The following is a 25,195-nucleotide window of genomic DNA, read 5'->3' as shown; positions in this document are numbered from 1 at the left end:
GAGTCAAAAGCAGCGGATAGATCCAGTAAGATCAGCACAGATGATTTCACGACACAGAACACAGCTTTGGTGTAAAGACCAGAATACACACTGGGGAAAAAATATGTTTGTGCATGCGTGTGTTGTTGTCTATAAACAGGGATAGATTAAGACAAAAAAAAATCACCCGACAATAAAAAATACAAATAGACTAAATGAAATAATTTAATGAATTCATTATTAACTCAAATAACTAGGGCATAATATTTAGATTATCGGGTGTTTATTTTAAGTTTAAACATGCACATGCATTATCTGAGCAACACCACTGTACTGTATGTTTATAAACTTGTTGTCGAGTTTTGTGTGAGAGGGAAGGAAATCCCATTGCAATCGGCATCTGCCAGTCCAAACCTTTAAGGTTTTATCATGGAGCTATTCAGCGCCACCTTTCCTCGTTGGTTTGTTTAACAGGCAAACTTTAGGCATCATAACATGAGGTAAAGCATGCACTGATTTCAGATCAGTTTATTTACAGTTTTTCTCAGTTACTTAACTCTTTCCCCGCCATTGACGAGATATCTCGTCAATTAAGAGAAAACGCTTCCCCGCCAATGACGAGATTTTCCGTCTTTCCGCAATACCGCCAACTTTTTAAAACCGGAAGTATTGCCCTATGGCAAGCTGCTGCATGTCCGTGTCTGTTTTAAAGATCGCTCTGAATGGGATCTCTATGAAAAGTCAGTCACAAAAATGGAATTATTTTTGCTCAAAATATGGTGTTTTTGCAAAAACCTACCCATATTCAAAAGCTGATTGCAAAAGAACCACTAAAGGTAGGATGAAACGGTTTTTTTTGTTTGAAAGCAGAGGGTCTGTTCTTTCATTTGGTATATTGTATGTTTATTTATTTAAAAAAGAACATTTTCTGTAAGGCATTAAACTTTGGTGAAAATCATGAAAAACGCTGGCGCTGGCTGGCAACTTTTTTTAAAAACGCTGGCGGTGAAAGAGTTAAACACATTTCTTGGAACTATCCCTTACGAAAATTAACGGTAACACTTTATTTTACGACCCGCAAAGTACAGCGTAATTAAACCGAATTTACAGCTTACCTATTTGTAACAACAGGGTACCTCTACAGTACGTGCTTGTAGGTATAAGGGAATAATATTTTAAGTTTGGGGTAATAAGGGGGTAAGAATATGAAGAATTATAAATTATTTATACTCTAAGTATTTTATAACAACAGGGTACCTATTGTAATATTACGTGGTATGTATGACTTAGTCAAGTCTATGGGGAAATTATGTTTTATTTATTTATTTATTTTTATTGTGAATTTTTCATATGAGCCACATCGGCAAATAAATATAACAGCACATCACTTTTATTTTAGTAGCCTATATTACTTGATTTTAATAACAAAAGTCCAGCTGATTTAATGTGGTTATCTTTTTTTAAGGTAAGTACAATAAAAATAGCAACTTATTCCCTATTTACCAGGAAACTCCTACATTTGTGGACATATTTGAAGTGGTGCTTTGCAATTTATTTACTGTAAAATCAACTATTTTAGCCAAATATATTTTATGCAATGGCAAACCAGAATGAAACAACAGCAGATATCAGCTCCCGCTAAAGCAAAAGACGACTACATGCGTAGGCTACTGCGCAGGTGTAGAACGCGCGGCTGTCTGAAGGAGGTTTGCTGGAACGCGATCCTGAGGTGAAATTTCTTTAAGAGGTTTTAAAAACGTTCTACACTGTGGAGTACGGCTGCGAGTGATGTTAGCAGGATCCGCATGCTGGATAAGGTGACTGGTTTTGTTAATACATGACTCACGCATTTCAGACAATGTTTTTTCAAGAAAGTTGCTAGCTAACGGTAGCAGGTTAGCTAGCACATAAGTTATTAACGTAACTGGCTCAGAAAACTCTGTTTCTGTCAAGGCACAGTGAAGAAACATTTACTGAAGGCTTTCATTTATGTTTTTTATATGTAATGCAGAACAGCATTTGTGAGACGATATCAACTCATCATCCGAGTGGACAAGAACACCAACAGAGGAAGCCAAGCCGCAAAAACAATGAAAAATTGTCATGACTTTTTATTTTAAAGAGCACCAATTATGCTAATAAATTGGCACGTTAGCACGTTATTGCAATATCCCATAGTACATACATGTTATTAAAACTTGAACTAATGCATTGTGAGTCTTATAAATTGCTTACATACCTCACCGATTTCCCACTGTCTGGAAAACGCTCGGTTTAGTTCCTGTCTCCGCCTCCCAAAATGTCTAGTGTAATCGGATTGGTCAGATGACTACTCAACTGTTATTGGTCAGCTTGGTTCGGCGTGTGTTTGAAAGGTTACGCCCCTGACTACGCGTGGGTTGACACAGATTCTGACTGAGAGTCACAGCCTCAGAGGCAACGTAAACAAGCGTTATATTTCTCTATAAACGATGGTGTCTGTACTGCCTTACCACTTCGAGCTCGATCCAGAGAGTTCAGAAGGCCGTTACGATATAAACGATCTTCGTCAATGAATGCGATTGGATTTAACTTAGGTGTCCTTAGCTCTGCCAGAATGCTAAACGAAGACGAAAATGTGTTGCAAAGACATCCAAAAGGTAATTATAACGTACTACATAACTATATGGAAACACCAAATGTAGCACATAGAAAGTATTTGTTGAAATGATTATAAAACGATTTCACTTGGTAATTTCTACATTATTTTACTCTAGTAAAATTTATTATAAAAGACTGCTTACATACTGTATTACTGTGCAAACTATATGGAAACACCAAATGTAGCACATATAAAGTATTTGTTGAAATGATTATAAAACGATTTCACTTGGTAATTTCTACATTATTTTACTATAGTAAACTTAATTATAAAATACTGCTTACATACTATTTTACTGTGCAAACTATATGGAAACACCAAATGTAGCACAAAGAAAGTATTAATTGAAATGAATGTTAGTTCTACATTATTTTACTATGGTAAACTTTATTATGAAAGACTGTGCTATGTTTTTACTTATTAGGTTTTAAGGAGAATGCAACAGGTTCCAGGGCCTCTTACCTGCGTGATTCATCATCCAGGTTTTGCACAAATTGTCTAAATCCCTACACACAGAACATTTATTGTACGGACTATAAGCCTTTGAGGTGCAGGACTAGAGTAAGTTCCCTTTCAGTCGGTCACTACGACGTCACGTCGTGACCGACGAATTGGGAACTCGCTTAGAGAGACCAATCTGCTTCGTATACTACTAAAACGCCAATGAACTTGGCATTGAGATATTTGCATAATGCTGGCGCCGCCCCGCCAGGTGCGTATATAAGCAGCAGGTGCAAATAGGGAAATTAGCTTTTTATCGCTTCGAAAGCCGGCTTTATCTGCTACTGAGAAGCTACTTTACTCTGTTGGGATTTGATTGCTGAAGTTGGTTGAACTAGCAGTATCACAGCGGACGCTTCGCTTATTCCACGGCTCTACATCTGTTTATTGTTTTGAGTTTAGTGTGTGCGTTGCCTTCCTGTGCGCTCATCAACTAAGCATCTGAGTGAATTTCCCTAAAAGAGTGATACGAGAGAGCTTTGTGCCTTGTTAAAGGCAGCCACTCTCTCGTATATGCGGGGATCAGCGTCCTTTTCAGGATAGCTTTTCGCCCGTGCGATCTTGGATGCGAGAAGTATAAGGGTTCCAGTGACGGTCACGAGCGCTGTCTTCGTGCTCAGGCATCGAGCACTCCGGGGCTGTGTTCGTGGAGAGTTTCTGTTCTCTCTGTGAGAGCATAACCCTCTTGGATTGCGGAGACGACTGTCGTTTCTACGGGAACGCTGTCCGCGCCTTTGCAGTGCTGACGCCGCCATGGTGCGGCTGTCAAGCGCTCGCAGGGCGCCCTTCGCGTCACTACGCTGAGTAGGACGGAGGATGCGTCCTCCACCTACCGGCCTTCTCATCCTCAGCCGGTTGAGGCTCCGGTGGAGACTGCAGAGTCGTGTTCTACGATGTCTGCCGAATCCATTGGACCTCCTGCTGGTCCCGTCACTTCTGCAGCATCAGAGGGGTGTCCATTTTTCCTCCGAGGCAGAGTCGTTCCGGAGATGGCGGCCGTGCCCGCGAGCGGCGGAGACGGTAGAGTTGGAAAGGTTAACCCCTCTCCGCCCGAACCGTCCCGCCCACATGATTGGTACTTCGGAGCTGCTCGGGCCTCTCGGTCCTCTCCTCCTGTGCCTTTCTTCCCCGACGGCACGAAGAGCTGACGTGATTTGCGGCCGTCCGGCCGTTCAGCTTTCACCCCTCACCTCCCTCACCACGGAGCCGCTAAGGGCGGGGACCCCTTCAGTGGAGCGGGATGCGTTCCTGGAGGGACCACCCAACCCTTCCCTCCCGTGTTTGTAGACAGTCGTCCGGTTACGGACGCTGCCATCAGGCATGCCGGAGAGGCGGCTTCAGCCCTGCACGTAATAACGTTGCTGCAGGCTCACAAAGGATTTACCAGGGAGGCCGCGACCTTCAGTCGTGCGATGTCCACCTCAGTGGTTCAAGATCGCCACCTTTGGCTGTGTCTGGCTGACATGACGGACGCAGACGAGAACAACTTGAATGCTCCTGTCTCACAGACCGGCCTCTTCGGCGAGCCAGGGGAGTCGTACAGCTCCGCTGCACAGACTGAGGCGATCTCCTAGGTCATGCCCCGGCGGAACAGAGCTGCCCTTGGTCCACCACGCCGGCTCCTCAGTCTGCCTCTCGCTGTCGGCGTCCTGCGGCGACCACCTCCGTTCCCCTCCTCGGACCCCATCTCGGCAGCGCAGGGGAACCGGTCGTCAGCAGCTCGCCCGCCCGCTTAGCCGCTTCCCGTGAAAATCGGGAGTTTAAGTGGCCAGTGAAGGGCGACCCGGATTGGCAGAGGATCACTCTTCAGGAGATGGAGCTCCTTCCCCCGATAGAGGGTCGGGTGGAAAATCCTTGGTTTGCATATGTTCCACCGGCTGCTTAGCCGGTACCCACTAACCACACATAGAGTGCATTCCTCTTCCCTCTCCAGGTCTCCAGAGGATCGAGAGAGCCGTGAGCGGGCACACACCAGCTCACCCTACCTCTCCTCTATCGCCAGCGGGTGACCTGAGGAGTCCGAGCTCTCCGCTGAGGAGACCGGACCACCAGCACCCTTATCGGAGTCTGCGCTCTCCGCAGAGGAGACCAGACGACCGTCACCCTCAGCGGGCTCAGGTCAGTGTCACACACACATACTGTAGATGTTTATGCTGTCACAGCAGACGCACCGGCAGTCCCACCTGTCTCGCTTCGCTGCCCCACCGCGGGTACTTCGGTAGTGTCGTTATTTCTCCTCGTACGGTGCCTGGGTGCTTGGCTTCAGTTCCCAGCCCGTTTCGTTGGGTTTTACGCACGATCCGCCTCGGTTACGAATCCGGCACACCCCAAAATTCGGGCTTTCGTTTCACTGTAGTGAAAGCGTCCGATGCACATGTACTGCGTGCAAAAGTCGATATCCTGTTGGCGAAGGATGTTCGAGCCGGTCCCTCTTACCGAGATGATGATGATAGGGTTTTTCCAGCCTTTATCTCATAGTACCCAAAATACGCGGCGGGTTACGATCGATTTGATTTACGCACCGGCTCTACGAAGGTGTTCTTTTTGGATGATAACGCCGAGGCTCGTATTTCAATATTCAGATCGGTTTGCAGCCTTAGACCTGTAGACGTGTACTTTATGTGTCCATCTCCCCTCGCTTTAGACCGTTTTTCGCTCTGCGTCGTGGGGTGGGCATATTAATACGAAGTACACCATTCGAGCTGTCTCTCTCTCTCCGTGTCTCCATGTGCTAGTCACGGCATTAAAATGTCAGAGAGAGAGCGTTGTTCGCATTCTGCCTTTTTCTACGTCGACTTATAATAGCCCGTTCTTGGCAGACGTGTGCGAACACAGAGAGTTAATGCTTTCGCATCTCGCTCGTTTAAGTCTTCAGGTCGACTGGGAAAGAGCAACTTTGCCCCGTGCAGAGGATCCTTTTTCTCAGTATGGAAATAAGACTCGATCGACTAATTGGCGTGTTTAACAAGAGCGCGCAACCAGTCAGTTCTGACTTGCCTCGGTTTAATTCGAGGGAAGTACGCGGTCCCTCTGAAACAATTTCAGAAGCTCCTGGACATATGACAGCATGCTGCGGCTGTGACGCCGCCCGAGCTGCTTCATATGAGACCGCTTCAGCGTTGGCTTACGATCGAGTCTCGAGGAGAGCGTGGCACACCGACATACACCGTGTAAACATTGCACCTGCGTGTCATTTAAATTTTTCCCCGTGGTAGACCCGGCATTTCGATAGAAGATATGCCCCTGAGGGGTCTCCTGGCATTCTGTATATTGCAATGCCCTCAGCACGGGATGATCAGCCACGTATGACGGGCTTGCAGTCTCAGGGGTGTGCATAGCACCCCAACTGCCGCGAGCGGTGCGCTGTATATCTGGGACTTGTACGCTCCGCTATGGAGATGCGAGGGAAGGATGTATTAGCCGACACCAATAACATTGCGACTGTTGCGTTATTTACCGTTAAGGCGGTTTTGCGCTCTCGTCACCTGTCGCATCTCGCTCGTCATCTCCTCCTTTGGAGTCAGAAGCATCTGAGGTCCCTTCGTGCCATTTACATCCCGGGTTCGCTCAATACACGCGCTTCCCGAGCTGCGCCCCCGGCGAATGGCGACTCCACCTCCAGACGGTCCAGCTAATTTGGAAGAAGTTCGGTTGTGCGTAGATAGATCTGTTTGCGTCGCCGGACGATACCCACTGTCGCCTATTTTATTCACTAACCGAGGGCAGCCTCGGCGTGGATGCGTTGGCACACAGCTGGCCGCGGGGGGTGCGTAAATACGCATTCCTTCCAGTGAGCTTTATTGCGCAGACACTGTGCAAAGTCAGGCAGGACGAGGAGAGCCTTTTATTAGTCGCCCCGTACTGGACTACCAGGAATTGGTTTTCAGAGTTAATGCTCCTCGCGACAGCCCCTCCCTGACGATTTCCCCTGAGGAAAAACTTCTTTCTCAAGGAAGGGGCACATTATGGCACCCGCGCCCCGACCTGTGGGATTTCCATGTATGGTCGTTGAGCGCGCGCAAGGTTTAGGTGATTTATCGCAAGCGGTATCTAACACCATCGACGCGGTTCGAGCACCGTCCACAAGACGGGCTTACGCGCTTAAAGAAACCTTTTTCGTCACCCGGTGCTCTTCGCAACGCGAGGACCCCAGAGAATGCCCATTAACATTGTGCTTTTATATCTTTAACATAGGTTAGATGGTAGGCTGTCCCTCCGCCATTAAAGTTGATATCGCCGCTATTTCTGCTCATCACTAACTTATCAACGACAGATCAGTTGGCCAGCATGATTTAATTATTACATTTTAAGAGGCGCTCGCAGGCTAAACCCCTCGCGCCCTCCCTCTTTCCTCCTGAGACCTGTCCATGGTGCTGAAGCCTTCAGGTCTCCCTTTTGAGCCTTTGCAGTCTACGAGTCTGATGTTTTTATCAATGAAAACTCTGACCCTGATAGCATTGGCCTCCATGAAGAGAGTAGGGGATTTACATGCATTCTCTGTTGACGATTCGTGCTTTTAGTTTGGTCCTGCTGTCTCACTGAGACCCAGACCAGGCTACGTGCCCAAAGTTCCCACCACTCCCTTCAGAGATAAGGTGGTGAGCTTGCAAGCGCTGCCCCCGGAGGACGCAGACCCAACCATGGCTTTGTTGTGCCCCGTACGCGCACTGCGACTCTACGTGGTTCGCACGCAAAGCCTCAGGACCTCAGACCAGCTCTTTGTTTGTTATGGTGGCCAGCAGAAAGGGAAGGCTGTCACTAAGCAGAGGATGTCTCATTGGATAGTTGATACTATCGCCCTGGCTTATAATCTTCAGGGTATTCCTTGCCCCTTTAATTTGAGAGCGCACTCCACACGGAGTGCTGCCTCATCTTGGGCTTTAGCTCGTGGTTCCTCGCTAACAGACATCTGTAGAGCTGCTGGTTGGGCGACACCTAATACGTTCACTAGATTTACAGTGTTCGTATCGAGCCTGTATCCTCTCGTGTTCTTTCCTCACCAGGGGGAGCACGGAGAGCAGACTCGCAGGTCGGCTTGCAGCCTCCAACTGATGCTTCATAACTGTGTCAGTATGGAAGGCCTTCAGAACAAAAATGCGTAATGGTTTGAATTGTTCTTCCTCCGCTGCCTTGGCAGCCTTTGTTGCGGAGCATTGGCTGTCAGCCTTTCACTAGCTGTATCCTCGCGAACCTACGTGTCTGGCTCGGGCTCCACATTGTGTCCCACCGGGTTCCTTTGTGAGTATTTTTCCGTGGGGTTAATCCTACCAGCCCACGTTTCCCTTAGCAGAGCACTGCTTTGCTTACACAGCCACGGCTGTCTTTATTCCTCAACTACGGTTGACTTCGCCCACCATTAGCCCTTAAGACGGGCGGTGGCTTCCGCAGCGTTCCTATCCCGCTCAGGTAGGGCGCTTCCCAGTCGCTGGCACTTCTGTGGGGTTAAAGGAACATCTAGTGCCCGGCCTTCTGCCTTAAACCCTATCTCCTCCTCCTTAAGTGGAACCGGAGGGCTTTACGCAGACACTGGAAGAGGTCAGCCCCTAGTGGCGTTTTGGTAGGGATTCCCAATTCGTCGGTCACGACGTGACGTCGTAGTGACCGACTGAAAGGGAACGTCTCGGTTACGGATGTAACCCTCGTTCCCTGAAGGAGGGAACGGAGACGTCACGTCCCGTCGCCACAGGGCTGCTCCCTGCTGTTTATCGACCGGTCACTTTCTCCCGGCTTTCTCAGCGAAAAGAAGCTAATTTCCCTATTTGCACCTGCTGCTTATATACGCACCTGGCGGGGCGGCGCCAGCATTATGCAAATATCTCAATGCCAAGTTCATTGGCGTTTTAGTAGTATACGAAGCAGATTGGTCTCTCTAAGCGAGTTCCCAATTCGTCGGTCACGACGTGACGTCTCCGTTCCCTCCTTCAGGGAACGAGGGTTACATCCGTAACCGAGACGTTTTATTACATTTTTAAACCAATAACACTAAAGTATCATTATAGTAATAAAGTACCCAAAAGAACAAAAGATGTAACTTTAAAGAAAATATAATAGTCAGTCAAAAGTTTTTTTTATTTATTACAAATATATATTTAAATGTTAAACAATATACAAATAAACATACTTTAGTAACCATATTGTGCTCTTCTTTCAAAAATTGTTCAATTCACTTCTTACAGCCATCTATTCAGATAAATGGCATATCAAAGCTTTGTCAGCTGGTGCTATCTAAGACGACACTTTAGGGTTATCATCCTGTCGTGTGTTGTTCTCCAGATATGCTTGGAGCTTCCGGATCGGAATGTTGGCTTCTGACGACCCCTGCACTGAAGATGGCATGCAATCACGTCCTCCTTTGAAAGTCTCTCAAACTGTGATGCCAGGTCCATTGGAATCGGGGTTTCCTTCAGCTTATCTTCAAATACCTCAGCAAACACAAGCCTGATCACATCATCCACATAACTGTACAAATATTGCAGTCAATAAATCTTTTGTTTTGATAATTTATTTCCCTGCTTCATACATTAAGTTTTTAATTATGAATGTATTTGAAATAAAACATTACTGCTTACGGTATGTCATTTGTGTTTTGGGAACATAGCCTTGTACTTTCCCTCTCCTGCTTTTGTTACGGCTTGGTGACATTGTAATGGATGGCTGCAAGGTACAACCTGTAAAAATATAAGCAAGCATACATTTATTGTAAAAGTAAATACTACTTTATTTAACACAGTTACTAAAATACTTAAATACCTGCATAGCATTCCAATAAATGAGAAAATCAAATTTTTTTGCTGCAAATCTGAAATCTCAGGCTACGGACGGCAAAGGCATCCACTGATGATGGTGATGGAAACATTGTGAAACGATGCTACTGCGTGGGTTCCTATGATTATGCAGAGAAAAAAAACTTTGTCATCATCAGTTATACATTTAAGACTGGTAGTGGTATCACTAGCTAAATACATCATATGTGTTACACACCTTTGCTCCTCATATGCCAGTCTGACTCCTTGTACTGTGTGTAATGATGTTGCATGTTTGCATACAGTGTAGAAGGATGTGTCCAGCTGCAAATCTAGGATATAGACAAATAAAACAAACATGTATTCAGTCAAAAATACATATTATTGTTATATGGATGTGTAGATGAACCCAAATGCAGACAACAAGGGGTTAACTAAGGATATTTATTAAAGAATTAAACAGAAAACAAAACCCACGAGGGGGCAAAACAACATAAACAAGATACTAAACAGGGGAAGTGAACACTAAACAAGACTAGACTATAACTACACTTAACAGGGTACACTTAACAATAAACTTGACAAAACACTTGATATATAAAACACTAAACTAGACTTGACTTTCGGACAGAGTACTCACAGGTATTTGGAACACAATGCACAAGCACAGGACAATGAATACAAGAGGATTAAATAGGGGAACAAATCAAGAGGGGAACAGGTGATATAAATCAAACAATAATGGGATAATTAATGAGGAAACAAGGGGGCGGGATCAAGAGACGAGACTGAGAGCACATGGCTAGGAATAAACAAAGCCAGTGCTCTCACACAAAACATGGGTCTGTCATGGTTCTGCCACAAGACTAGATTAAACAAAGGACAAAATGGCAGAACCATGACAGAATCCCCCCCTTAAGGAGCGGCTTCCAGACGCTCCCCAGGGGAACACTAAACACGAGACATGACAGACAGACACCAAGAAAACATGACAAACAATATCATAGGCAGACAAGAATACAATACAAAGGGGTTGGGGTGACATAATAAAAACAACAAACAAGGGAGGGGGGGCAGAGGCAAAACAGAGTTCAGGTGAGGAAGTCCAGGTAGGGTGGAGCTGGGTGGGCAAGGGATCTTGGGTTCCGGGGTAGTGGAGGGCTTGGGACGAGGAGTCCGGGCAGGCTTGGTGGGGATCTTGGAGGGAACAGGCTTGGTTGGGGATGCAGACTGGGTAAGGGGTACAAAAGGAGGCAAGGTAGGGTTCCAGGGCGTGGTAGGGGTAGATAAGGGAGCAAACGGGGGCGAGCCAGGACTCACTGGGTAGGGGAGAGAGTTCAGGGAGGACATGGAGACAGTGGCAGGGGACCAGGCAGACGAACAGGATGACAGTGCTGGGGAGGAAGCAACAGAAGGAGCTGGAGAGACAGGGGGCGCTGCGTCCGGCAGCGGAGACGAGACAGGAACCGAGACAGGGGGCGTTGCGTCCGGCAGCGGAGACGAGACAGTGACAGGGGGCGCTGCGTCCGGCAGCGGAGACGAGACAGTGACAGGGGGCGCTGCGTCCGGCAGCGGAGACGAGACAGAGTCCGAGACAGGGGGCGCTGCGTCCGGCAGCGGAGACGAGACAGAGTCCGTGACAGGGGGCGCTGCGTCCGGCAGCGCAGACGAGACAGTGACAGGGGGCGCTGCGTCCGGCAGCGCAGACGAGACAGTGACAGGGGGCGCTGCGTCCGGCAGCGCAGACGAGACAGTGACAGGGGGCGCTGCGTCCGGCAGCGCAGACGAGACAGTGACAGGGGGCGCTGCGTCCGGCACAAAGACGGTAGGGGCTGCAGCGGTGGCTGCGCAGACGGCAGGGGCTGAGGGTCCACAACCCCTCTCCTCCTCCTCTTCTTGCGTGGACGTGGTGCGGTGAACGGAGCAGGTGGGATGAGCGCCGTGGTGGGAGTGGCAAGATCTGTGGAGGACCCCTCGGACGCTGACTCCCACGAGATCCTCCTCTCGCGCTTCCCCCGGAGGTCGGCAGGCTGGGAAGAGCCTTCGAGAGCTGGAGTGGTGAGAGCCGGGTCCTCCAAAGTCACCACACAGATGGTGCGGCCCTCTGGAATGGTAGGCAGAGTGGCAGATGGTGATGCCCTGGTGGGAAGCTCCTCCCGACACAACTGGTCCACAACCTCACGGAACGGGCGCCGGATCAGCCCCTCTCGTTCAGGCAAGGGAGGAGGGACGTTGAGGCCCGCAATGAAGTAGGAGTTGAGGAGGGTCTCTGGCAACAAAACCCTCCTCGCTTCAACATCCTGGGCATACACCCTCAGGGTCCTCTCTAGCTGAGGAGGAAATGGGGCCTTGCCCATCTTCATGTCGGCGGCAGTCGACTGCCACCAAAGTTCTAGGTCAGCCGACTGCCGCCTGGCGGGACGACACGGGTTGTCTGCTGGGTTCTGTATTGGCTTGTGCATTCTGTTATATGGATGTGTAGATGAACCCAAATGCAGACAACAAGGGGTTAACTAAGGATATTTATTAAAGAATTAAACAGAAAACAAAACCCACGAGGGGGCAAAACAACATAAACAAGATACTAAACAGGGGAAGTGAACACTAAACAAGACTAGACTATAACTACACTTAACAGGGTACACTTAACAATAAACTTGACAAAACACTTGATATATAAAACACTAAACTAGACTTGACTTTCGGACAGAGTACTCACAGGTATTTGGAACACAATGCACAAGCACAGGACAATGAATACAAGAGGATTAAATAGGGGAACAAATCAAGAGGGGAACAGGTGATATAAATCAAACAATAATGGGATAATAAATGAGGAAACAAGGGGGCGGGATCAAGAGACGAGACTGAGAGCACATGGCTAGGAATAAACAAAGCCAGTGCTCTCACACAAAACATGGGTCTGTCATGGTTCTGCCACAAGACTAGATTAAACAAAGGACAAAATGGCAGAACCATGACAATTATAACAATAGAGTACCATGACTATAAATCGTTAGACTATTCATTAAAACGTTAATGTATTACATGGCCCAACATTAGCAACACACATTACGTGTTTACTTCGTTTCAAAATCTAAGAAAGCTTCAAGTAAATACAACAGTAAAATACATATAACTTTAAACAAATAATCTGTACTTAGAGTTTCTTGAGTTTGATCATGAGAACAAATTTTACCGGTAACAGTTTAGCTGGTAACTTAGCAAGTTTGTAAACATGTCTTAACCAACATCGATAAAAAAACGATAGTCTGCATAATTCAACATACACGTGTGTAAATATGGTACGTTGTTTATGAAATACAGTATTACAACACAAAACAGTTCGCTTGCAAGCTTAGCTCTACACGCACATTATGTTAATCTCCGGTTACCGGTTACGTAACGTACAGTAAAAGGCAAATAATAAACGTGAATACTTACAGCCTGTGATCCAGAAGTGCACAGTAATCCAACTTTCAGGAGGAGACGTCGTGCAAATCCAGCTTCGGTTCATGAGAAGCAGTTATTGTGAAAACTCCGTGAACAACTTCTGACTGGATTTTTCCGGAACCGTATTAAACATGATGTCCTCTGTGGAAGTCCATAAAGTGCTATTTTGCCCTCGCATCTAAAGAGACAGCGTCTACTCGAGAGATTTAATCGCTTAAACGATGAAACAAGAGTTTGCAAACAGAGTCAAAGCAGGGACTACCAACCTCCGCCATTTTAGCTCTCTTCTGACTCGGCGCTCCCCACCCTCTTCTTTGAGGGCGTATGTCACACCCCGGGGGCGGAGCCAACTATGCTAAGGGTCACACCCCTCTCAACTCTTCCACCTCGAGGAGTTTCCCAAGACCACCCCAATGAGAGAGAGATGTGTGTTATTCACAGGCCCGGCGTGTTGATTATCACTCCTCTGGCTCACCTGCGCTTCCTTTTTCCCACAGGGCCACTGTTCTACTGGTGAACGGTGCTTACTACCAAGTGCTTTGTCCGTGCTTCCGGTCAACCCACGGCTCGCCCACGCTTTCCTCTCCAGTGGGGCCAGGGACCTCAAAAACACAAAGGAAACACACCAAACGACTCTTCGTACAAGTATTGCACAGATAAGTACCACAGCTGTTACTCACACTTCGTTGTCAACAACTGCTATTAGCTCCACTCTTGATGGCTCTGTGTCCACTATTTCTCTAATGAAACCCCTCAGAATTCCTTCGTCAGCTGTCTGTCCCTTTCTCTCTTCCCCAGGAGAGCGATCCAGCCAGTGTGGTCCGTCTGCAAAGCAGCAACACAGCGTATACAAAGTCCGCCACAAGCACCCGGTGTAGTGTCCCTTTAATTATTCTCACAGCCCCGTCCTTTTTGCCTCTTCTGGCAGCCGCACTCTTTACTTGCACTATAAGTGGTTAACGGATCAACGGCGCCCTTCGGCTCCTCCAGGGACGGAGCGTGTGTTTACATTTTGCCCAAGGCAGTAAGGGACTCACACCAAAAAAAACAACTCCTCCTTTGTGCTTCTTGGACCTTTTTATGTGCCTGTCTTCACTCCCTCCTCCAATCGTGGACGGCCAGCCTAATTCACCCCACCTGTGGCTCATTTTCTCCTGCTCTGCGTTGCTAGGGAGATCAGGAAGCAAAGTGGTGTATTTTAAAATCGGGCCCGGGCGGAAACCGTCTTCACGGAACCTTTATCCGCCACTTTTGGTTCCCGCCCTACCATAGTCACCTGGTGACACCCCCCCCTGCCAAACCGTTCTAGTCCCGAGAACGGTCTGTGGGACAACAGGTGGGGAATAGGGTGGGGGCTTCAGGCCTCTCGGGTACTACACGGGGTGGGGCTTCGGGCAACTCGTCGTCGGCCATTGGAGGGCCTTGGTCGCTCAACTCGAGGTGGAGCCCTGCCGACTACGCCAAATCTGTCACACCCCGGGGGCGGACCCAACTATGCTAAGGGTCACACCCCTCTCAACTCTTCCACCTCGAGGAGTTTCCCAAGACCACCCCAATGAGAGAGAGATGTGTGTTATTCACAGGCCCGGCGTGTTGATTATCACTCCTCTGGCTCACCTGCGCTTCCTTTTTCCCACAGGGCCACTGTTCTACTGGTGAACGGTGCTTACTACCAAGTGCTTTGTCCGTGCTTCCGGTCAACCCACGGCTCGCCCACGCTTTCCTCTCCAGTGGGGCCAGGGACCTCAAAAACACAAAGGAAACACACCAAACGACTCTTCGTACAAGTATTGCACAGATAAGTACCACAGCTGTTACTCACACTTCGTTGTCAACAACTGCTATTAGCTCCACTCTTGATGGCTCTGTGTCCACTATTTCTCTAATGAAACCCCTCAGAATTCCTTCGTCAGCTGTCTGTCCCTTTCTCTCTTCCCCAGGAGAGCGATCCAGCCAGTGTGGTCCGTCTGCAAAGCAGCAACACAGCGTATACAAAGTCCGCCACAAGCACCCGGTGTAGTGTCCCTTTAATTATTCTCACAGCCCCGTCCTTTTTGCCTCTTCTGGCAGCCGCACTCTTTACTTGCACTATAAGTGGTTAACGGATCAACGGCGCCCTTCGGCTCCTCCAGGGACGGAGCGTGTGTTTACATTTTGCCCAAGGCAGTAAGGGACTCACACCAAAAAAAACAACTCCTCCTTTGTGCTTCTTGGACCTTTTTATGTGCCTGTCTTCACTCCCTCCTCCAATCGTGGACGGCCAGCCTAATTCACCCCACCTGTGGCTCATTTTCTCCTGCTCTGCGTTGCTAGGGAGATCAGGAAGCAAAGTGGTGTATTTTAAAATCGGGCCCGGGCGGAAACCGTCTTCACGGAACCTTTATCCGCCACTTTTGGTTCCCGCCCTACCATAGTCACCTGGTGACACGTACCCAAGCAAAGCAGAGAGGGCTGAACTATGATAATGTTGGTCTTATCTACGTCACTAATCCCAGGAAGTAAACTGTTGCCTACAATCCGAGTGTTTTTTGTAGTCCTCGAACGTTAGAGACGATAACTCGCGTCATCGTTTTCTTTGAGGTATGTACTTTTTGAATATCGTTAGCATGTACTAATACACACTTACACACAAAATGATGTTTAAAAACGTGTATCCCATAATAGGTGCTCTTTAAATAAAAGTTATGTGATAATAAACTTAATAGTGTTGGCTTAATTAAAGTGTTTTAAAGATGTTTTAAAATAAGTTGTTTTAAAATAAAAATAACAATATTCTGTATGTTTATGGTATTTACCCTATAACATTTATAACAAGAGGTGAACAAAGCACCACTTTAGTTTACAGCCCGCAAATATGAGAGTTACCTGGTACATGCACAGAACAATCGGGGAATAATCCCCACTTTAATTTACAGCCCGCAAATATAAGAGTTACTTGGTACATACACAGAACAAGCGGGGAATAAGCCCCACTTTAATTTAAAGCCAGCAAATATAAGAGTTACCTCGTAACTCATGTATACATATACATATCAATCAAAGAGGTACAAGTTGCTATTATTTTTATTGTGTGTTATATTTTATTTGCCGACGTGGCTTGTAGACATCAACTGTAGGCAACACACTTCATCAGGTAAGTAGCAACTATGAAAAAAAAAACATATTACACATATTACCCATAGACGTAAGTCATACATACCACGTAATATTACAATAGGTACCCTGTAGTTATGAAATACTTAGAGAATAATTTTCCATTCTTACCCCCTTATTACCCCAAACTTAAAATATTGTTCCCTTATAACTACAAGTACGTACTGTAGAGGTACTCTGTTGTTACAAATAGGTACGCTGTAAATTCGGTTTAATTACGCGGTACTTTGCGGGTCGTAAAATAAAGTGTTACCAAATTAACCATGGTTTTACTACAGTTAAAACCAAAAAACCATGATAGTAACTACAAAATATTAAAAAAAACAAAGAACGGCACACTGCTGCTATGGCTCTCAATATTTATTATTTAAAAGACAACGTTTCGACCAAAAAGGTCTTTGTCAAGTCAAACACACATTTTTTTAAAAACATCAAAACATCATGATTTAACAACTCTTAAGAATTAATCACACCTGATATCATTCAATCGGACACACCTGATACTACTAATTGGCTCAAAGTGAATCAACCTCAAATCACCACCAAGGAAAGTAAAAAAAGAAAAAAAAATTACATATAAACAAAATCACAAAAAAGGTTTCAAATCAAAATCCAAATTTAAACCCTTAGGAAATAGGGTATTAAGTGTATAAATATAAAACGCCTCCCTCTGTAACAGTTTAAGAGGATCCGTAGGATTTGTACTCATAAGGAAAGTTATGAAACCCAATGTAAAGACTTGTGTCAAAGATTTTATGAAAGGGGTTATGCCGATACATGGGTCAAAGAAGCTGTGGCACGTTTTGAAAATAATGATCAAAAAGAGTGCCTTATTTGAACAGCGTCAAAATCAACCGATAACAGGTTATCGTGTATCATTCAATATTCTGCCTTAAGCTATGAGTTGGCCAATGTAGTACGCAAGCATTGGCACATTTTAAGTTCTGATCCATCCTTAAAACAAGTCTGTAAAGAGCCACCACGAATTGTTTACAAACGAGCCCCTAATATACGGCAAATTATTGTCAGAGCCGATCGAGGATCGGAGCGTTCGATCAATCCTTTTTCGGTTCCTGAGGGTAATTATAGATGTGGACAATGTGCTCAATGTAATTTTACAACCAAGTGTCAAACATTTAGCCATCCCCATTCTGGAAAACAACTCAAGATAAAGGGAATTATTTCCTGTAACACTAAGAATGTAATTTACATGATAAAATGCCCTTGTGGATTGGCATACATTGGTAAAACAAAGCGTTGTTTAAAAACGCGTATTGCTGAACATCGAAGCAATATACGGCTAAATGATCAAAAAAGCCCTATTGCTGTACATTTCAATGCTTTGAACATAATTTGTCGACTCTTCGTTATTTTGGGATTTAACATAGGGATGTCCCGATCCGATCACGTGATCGGAAATCTGCCCCGATCACGTGGTTTCAGACTCGATCGGAATCGGACGTTACCTCCCGATCAGGACTCGGATACATATGCAGGGTTTAAAATCCATTAAGTTCTCGCGCTGCTCCGCGCCAGTGTACGCGCTGCGCTGGTGCGTGTGAACTGAAGAGAATAGACCAATTTAGAGTAGACGTCACAGTTACGTCACTGCAAGCTGCGCGCGCAATGCGGTTGCAGAAAAACAGTGGAAATGAATTAGACACGAGTGAAAAGAGCAAGATAACTCACTGGAAAATGTCCGGTTGTGCTGTTAAGTGTCAGAATAAGAATGCCAAAAAAGATGGCTTTCATTTTTATAGAATACCATCGTCAAAGACATCATTTGAAGATAAACGTAGGTGTTTATGATTACATTAAGCCCTTAAACGGACAGAATGGAGCGAGGAAATCATCTGGAAATCTTTTAATAATTAGAATAGAAAATAAGTAGAGAAGATGTCCGGTGTTCTGTAGAAGTCTGTTCCCCCCATTTGTTTCTTATAGCGTTTTTATCATGTTACAATTATAATTTATTATGAAAGAAATAATAAAAAACCGGAAAATTATGAAATATTTAATAAACGCTAATATATATAATACATGATAGTATTGCTTTTACATGTACTTTAGCGATTCAGACTGTAAAAATATTTGATTTAGCAAAAAAGAACAATACATATACATTACATACATGCATATCAGTAGCCAAGCCATAATAAACGTAATGTGATTAAAACGCTATAAGAAATATTGCACTGAAGGGAAACATAAAGGAATCAGACTTCGACAGAACACCGGATCCATAAAAATCACGGTTTAATGCTAAAACACTTCATAACCCTACTGCGGAGCAGTCACTTTCTGCAACCAGTTTGGCTCCGCCCACAAAAAACGTCATCTCTGTTTGCAAACACGAAATTGGTCTATAGGCTTGTTCGACTTCATCCGGCTGCCGGTTCTTGTGGTGCTGCATGACGTCAAAGTTCCGCGAGAACGATTTAAAAGCAAACTCCTCCGTATGATTTCGCGGATCACTCTCGCGGTAGTTTGACGTCACCCGGCTGTCGATTGTTGCGGCGCCGCATGAAGTCGAACAAGCCTATTGATGTGCTTTCATTCATAGGCTTCACACTCGTGCGTGCAAGGAACCCACGACAAAACCGCGTTTTTACCGCTCATTTAAACGACGCGTTGATCGTTATTGTCAACATGTGCTCAGACGCAGTTCCGCGTCTCACTCAGAACCTCAAGAACGCGCATTCGCGCAGGATCATTTGACATTACTGTAGAGATGAGAGAGAGAGAGAGAGAGAGAGAGAGAGAGAAAGAGAGGTAAGAATGGTGCCCATGTCGAAAAAACTTAATAGAAGTCTAGAAACAAAGTATTAAAGTATGTATAGCCATGTCACTCATCTCATTACAAAATGTTAACTAGATAACTGGATACAACTGATTGTATAGTTTAATAAAATAATGTATTTTGATTATACAAATGAATCACGACCTAACTATAGGTATTTTATAACTAACTGCTGACCAGCTTAGGGAATCTATGGCTAATTTATAAGACATATTGCTGAATCAGTATGTTGTTTTTCTTGTTAATTGAGTCTTTTTGGGTAGTCTATCTTATGCCTAGAATGAGTCAAGGAGGTTAAGTCTTATAACTTCATTCAAAGTTTGATCAATTGTGCATAATGACATGTGCACCAAATGCATATAGGGTGTCAGACTCATAGATTTGCATTATTTAAAGTTCAGGTTTTAAAGTTTGGGTCAACATGTGGCACAGCTTTAAAACTGAAACTTATAAAATCCTATCAGAGATACAAAATGTCATTGAAACACACCCAGTGCCTTTGCTGTCATCAGGATTAAACATGTTACCCCTCGAACCCTCCCTCCAAACAGAGCCTCCCCACAAAACAAACCCCAATTTAACCCCTGAACATATATAGTATATATTCATTATTTTTTAACACATCTGTAGTTATGCGCTGGCACAGAGTTAGACTCTTTTGACTCTACACAGAAACAGCAATGTGTGCGGCATGACATAAGGAACATCCTGGACTGGTTCTGTTTTTTCGCTCTTCTTTATTCTTTTTTTTTATGTATTATAGAAGTATCGGATCGGGACTCGGTATCGGCAGATACTCAAAATCAAATGACTTGGACTCGGACTCGAGGGCAAAAAAACCTGATCGGGACATCCCTAATTGAACATGTTAGGGTACCCAGAAGGGGTGGCGATATTGATAAAATTCTGTTACAGAGGGAGGCGTTTTATATTTATACACTTAATACCCTATTTCCTAAGGGTTTAAATTTGGATTTTGATTTGAAACCTTTTTTGTGATTTTGTTTATATGTAAAAAATCTTTCTTTTTTTACTTTCCTTGGTGGTGATTTGAGGTTGATTCACTTTGAGCCAATTAGTAGTATCAGGTGTGTCCGATTGAATGATATCAGGTGTAATTAATTCTTAAGAGTTGTTAAATCATGATGTTTTGATGTTTTTAAAAAAAATGTGTGTTTGACTTGACAAAGACCTTTTTGGTCGAAACGTTGTCTTTTAAATAATAAATATTGAGAGCCATAGCAGCAGTGTGCCGTTCTTTGTTTTTTTCATGATTTAGTGTTTTTGTGATCGAGCACCTGTCTCAAAATTTTTTTTTGGATGTGCACACATTCTACTTCTTATTTGAGTAACTACAAAATAACCATGGTTTTGACAATCATGGTTTTCAAAAACCATAGTTAGACCATAGTTAGTGTAGTAAAACCATGGTTTTGCTGATAGTAATCAATACACCAAAAAACCATGGTTACTACACTTTTACCACAATAAAACCAAGGTTAATGTTCGAAAGGGATGCCCCCTATAGACCTTTCTCACAACTTCCGTATTTATGACCGGAACTACGCAATCGTCGCGGAAATCTACTTCCTCCGCAGTCAAGGCAATGTAAAAAGCCGTATCTGTTCCATCAATTCCCTGTTGATGGTGAAGGTATACAGAAGTGGATTCAGGCTATCGGGTGAGACTTATAATGTGTCGTTTTAGTTAACAGTTCAGTAACAGTTATACTCGCTCTCTACTTACCTAGAAATTTATTGAAAAATTCTTAATGGAAAAAGTTTTCCTCCATTAGTCGTGTCACATCAGCAAATGTAATATTTGGCAAATCCGTTAACGAAGTTTTGTAGACTCTTTGATCCATTTTAAACTTGCCCGGGTTTATGTTTATCTAGTGTGTTGACGCTTGACAGGAACTCCGCTTACACGGCGATTACGTATTTCCGGTTACTGTGAGAAAGGTCTATTCTCAAAACGGTAAACACAAATCCATAACATCTCACCCAATTCCCCAAACATCCTGTTTTTGTGTCAAAATGAAGCTCTACAATTTAAACCATTCACTCTTACTCAGACATCACACACAAGCTTTCGAAAACACGCACACGCACACACACACACACACACACACACACACACACACACTACAACATATTACACACTGGTGCAATAAAATCAAAACAATATATCCAAAACTGCTAACTTATATTTGAATATAGATATATCCAAAACTTTTACATGACCAAAAAAGACACAATGTATGCATTGGCACATTTTTATTCATTCATGTGCTACACAGCACAACTGTAAAAAAATCTATAAAAAATTATTCTGCTTCAACATCTCGTCTTTGTTCTGGGTCAGACCATAGTATTCACATCACAGGCTATATTGGCAAACAGCGAGGGTAAAATCCTCTTGCATGATCCACTCCTGGCATTCATCTACTGATACGTCTATCTCTATGCATGGCAATTTGATGCATTTCTTTATTACAGTAGCATAGTCCAACAGTGTATGCACTATAAAGTTACTGTACAGAGCAGTCTTACTGTAAGTACACCTACCTGTTTCCCTGAAGGCTCTGAAGATGGAGGCAACGGTGGATCGACTTAAATTAGGCTGCACGCGTTGCTCAGCCTCCCTCATAATCATACCATGGACAAGGACATGGTCAGCTAGAGTGGCTCGAATTTCATCTGAGACTGCTTGTCTCCTTGCCCTTCTTCCCTCCTCCTCCTTCACCATGTCCTCTCCCTCATCCTACACCGCGTCCTCCTCCTTTCCTTATTTCTTCATTTCTCTGTGGATCCATTGTTCCAAAGCTCAGTGAACAGATTCAGGCCCTTTTATCTATTGAAGGATCTGATTGTTGTGTGTTCAATTTAGACTCTTACATTATATTCACACGGGGGTAACGGTGCATTCACACAGGGCGTAAGCGTTAACCCTTGACGGAAGGCTTGTCTGAAGCGTGGCCCACAGCCAATGGTCGCAACCTATGCTCCGGTCTTCCATACATGTAATTGGCTGGCTCTGCCTAGGTTATTTGCATAAGGCAATCTGATTGGCTGACGCGGCGCAGACCGATCCACAATTAATTTCGGCAACACATGGCATCACCCATTGGAAGTGAATGGGAAGCGTTAACGCTTACACCCATTATGAACGTACCTTTAGTGTTTCCACCTGGGAAATTGTTTGATAATTGAGCCTAAGCTGTGCTGAATTGAGTAAACAGTATTGAATTCTAGTGATTTCGCTATGACCACAGTGTACAGTGTAAGCACTGAGAAATGTAGGGATTTTAGCAGTTCACCAAATCTGACTCATGTGTTAAAGCAGGGGAATAGTGTTTATTGTTCAGCAAAATGATTGTGCTTTTTGAAAAATGACGTTATGGTTTTGAAATTTTAGTTCAAAAGCTTGGTTATAGTGTTTTAACAATTGAGAAATATTATAATATTTAACTGCATTTAAAAGGAAGTGTTGATTATCAGCTTTTACTGATCTATATTTGATACTAAACAAATCCTGGCACATCAGTCTGTTTAGATGTATAGATGCAAAAAGTGTCTCCTTTGTGTGGGACAACTTGCATGTTGAGAACATTGAGATAAACTCAGGTTGTTTAATTTCATTGTGTTGATGTGGATTAGCAATACTGACTACTTTCCCCTTCAGCTGTGCATGCTTTACTTAATGCATTAATTTAAGACACATTTCACGTTTCTTTTAAATGTTTGGTTGTGGTTGGTGCAAAAAACCAACCACAAAATCTTATTTCAGAAGTTTGTTTCATGAGATGCAAACTCTCAAAAGAATTCAAGAGCACTTCACTAAAGATTCAACTAAAGATTCAACAGGATCTCTAGATTAAAGTTGGGTTGTGTTGAGTTGTAGTTACAAAAACTCTTGCATAAACTTTGGAGCTAATAAAATTGTTTTATTTAGTATCAGTACTTTACTGCAGTATTAGTTATTAAAATAGTTTGTCATTGGTTGGATATTGATAGTTTATGCTGTTTATCTCTAGTTATTTTAATATGGGGTATAAACTTTCACCAGAAGGTGGCCTGCTGTGAACATTTGTATTACAGCTAGATCATGTACTGTACTGTAGGTTCTAGTTGCAGAAATAATTTCAACAGACTCATGAAGTGATAAAGATTTGCCTTTATTTCAATCTAGTACATTAAAATGCAAATGAAGAGCTTTCATAAATCAGAAATGCTTTAATATCAAACATGTTGAGTTTATCCAGCTTTGCCTTCCATGGTTCATGATGCTTTAAAGAGGTGCATTCATGATTTTATGAATCCATGGAAGGTAGTGAGAGATTTTAGTATACATTGTAAGGAATCTTGTAGACTCATTCGGTATGTAGTAAGACACAATGCCCTGTGGGACATTTCCACAAATAAGTGGACCGCCAGAGTCGCCCTGTGAATGAAATTGTGGTTGAGTTAGACATAAATTAAAATACAATAACAATATAATCATTACATTTTTCCATTTAACAGAATAAGGGAAAGCTGAAATAAAATAAATACCTGTGTTGGCCCGGCTTTTTCTTGAGTACATATAGTGTGAGGTATGGCACAATTTTCAGAGTCTAAAAGAGTCAAGTTCACTTCTCTCAGGACGCTTGATGGAGTAAACTCATTGTGTTCCTTCCAGCCCCAACCCATGGCCATGCAGTTACTTGGGATTTTCTCTCTATTAGTTTCTGGCAGGGCAATGATTTTCACCGTCTTGTTCAGAGTTGCTGGGGTTTTAAGCTAAATGGGAAGACATGTAAAGAAGCTTGAGTAGATGCATCATATATTGTTAAAAAAAATGACATATAAAAAATGGATATTAAAATTTATTAGATGCTGCTAAAATAAATTCTGTAGAAAGAAGACAAACCTTTAGTAGCATGATGTCATCACCTGGCTTTTTGTTCACAAAACTTTCATGTGGAAAGGCATCGACCTCTATACCCTCAGGTAAATGATTTGTGTCATCAACACCCAAATACACCTTGAGATGACTAAAGCAAACAAAATAAACTAAATGTTAAAAGACTGCCACTATTTCAACCCTACAGTAAACAGATTTACACAATAATTTCACAATACTTTGGTTGCATCGTGCATATGGACAAATTCACATTCATTTTATTAGCGTACAAGTGTATGTTAGTTTAATAATGGTCATTAAATGTTTGTTGTAAAAATGCATTGGTTATAAAGTTAATTTGATCAACACCACATTTTCAAAGACCTTGTTCATCTAATAGAAACATTTTTCTTTTCAATTTTGCAACTAAGCTTTTATAGTTCGTTATAGTGAAATATAAGAAGCAAAGTTTGTGTTTTGATGTCACTGATAGTAAATTATTTTACTCACTTTGTTTTGCAGTGGGCAGCCGTCAACACAAAATCTTCCCTTACCAGAAATCCACCACATGCTGCACGTCTTTGTTTGTCATAAATGTAGACCATGTATGGGCGGCTGTGTGGAATGGACTTCTCACCATTAACGATATCATGATCCATGCCGACACCTAAAGAGAGAATGAGAATGCATGCATATAAGAATATTAAATGTGACCTTTTGAATGGTGAAAAACTGATTCACTGCAATTTCCTCCTATTGTAGGAACTTTTATAACTATTTAAAGGGTTATGAGAAACTGTCTGCTGTTCTTAGTGTCGTCTGATATTAAGTCATTACCTGGGGTGCAGGAGTGCAGCAGTAGCAGTGTAGTTATAAACCAAAAGATGCTCATTGTAGTCACTGTTCAGTCCAGCGATGTGTGAAGCACAGTGAAGTCGTCTTCTGCTTTAAATACAGAGTCAAGGGACTCAGACCAGGAAGATGAAGCTAGAAATTAAACCATGCACTGAATTCAGATCAGTTTTTTTAATTTAACATTGA

The 25,195-nt window shown here is 43.8% G+C and overlaps 2 protein-coding genes and 1 long non-coding RNA gene across 4 annotated transcripts in view; all 3 read right to left on the bottom strand.

Moving 5' to 3' along the window:
• Nucleotides 1-25,195, bottom strand: part of LOC135728102 (granzyme G-like) — a 37,930-nt gene that overhangs the window by 3,416 nt on the left and 9,319 nt on the right. The window lies entirely within an intron of this gene.
• On the bottom strand, nucleotides 9,425-13,568 carry LOC135760362 (uncharacterized). 2 transcript variants are annotated; one of them, XR_012335975.1, is made up of 5 exons: nucleotides 13,309-13,568; nucleotides 10,103-10,196; nucleotides 9,872-10,004; nucleotides 9,691-9,789; nucleotides 9,425-9,580 (listed from the first exon to the last, which is right to left on the bottom strand). It is a non-coding gene; the product is annotated as an uncharacterized lncRNA (long non-coding RNA). The 2 variants fall into 2 exon arrangements; XR_010537408.2 differs by lacking the exon at nucleotides 13,309-13,568 and having other exon boundaries at nucleotides 10,103-10,237.
• LOC135728094 (granzyme G-like) lies at nucleotides 23,432-25,116 on the bottom strand. Its single transcript, XM_065246177.1, has 5 exons — nucleotides 24,992-25,116; nucleotides 24,665-24,821; nucleotides 24,182-24,305; nucleotides 23,824-24,051; nucleotides 23,432-23,713 (listed from the first exon to the last, which is right to left on the bottom strand). The coding sequence occupies exons 1-5, from the start codon at nucleotides 25,044-25,046 to the stop codon at nucleotides 23,561-23,563; spliced, it is 717 nt and encodes a 238-aa protein (XP_065102249.1). The 5' UTR covers nucleotides 25,047-25,116; the 3' UTR covers nucleotides 23,432-23,560.

The sequence above is a fragment of the Paramisgurnus dabryanus genome, chromosome 24 (assembly GCF_030506205.2).
Source record: "Paramisgurnus dabryanus chromosome 24, PD_genome_1.1, whole genome shotgun sequence".
NCBI lineage: Eukaryota > Metazoa > Chordata > Actinopteri > Cypriniformes > Cobitidae > Paramisgurnus > Paramisgurnus dabryanus.
Note: the sequence above shows the minus strand (reverse complement) of the source record. Positions and strands in the feature narration are given on the sequence as shown.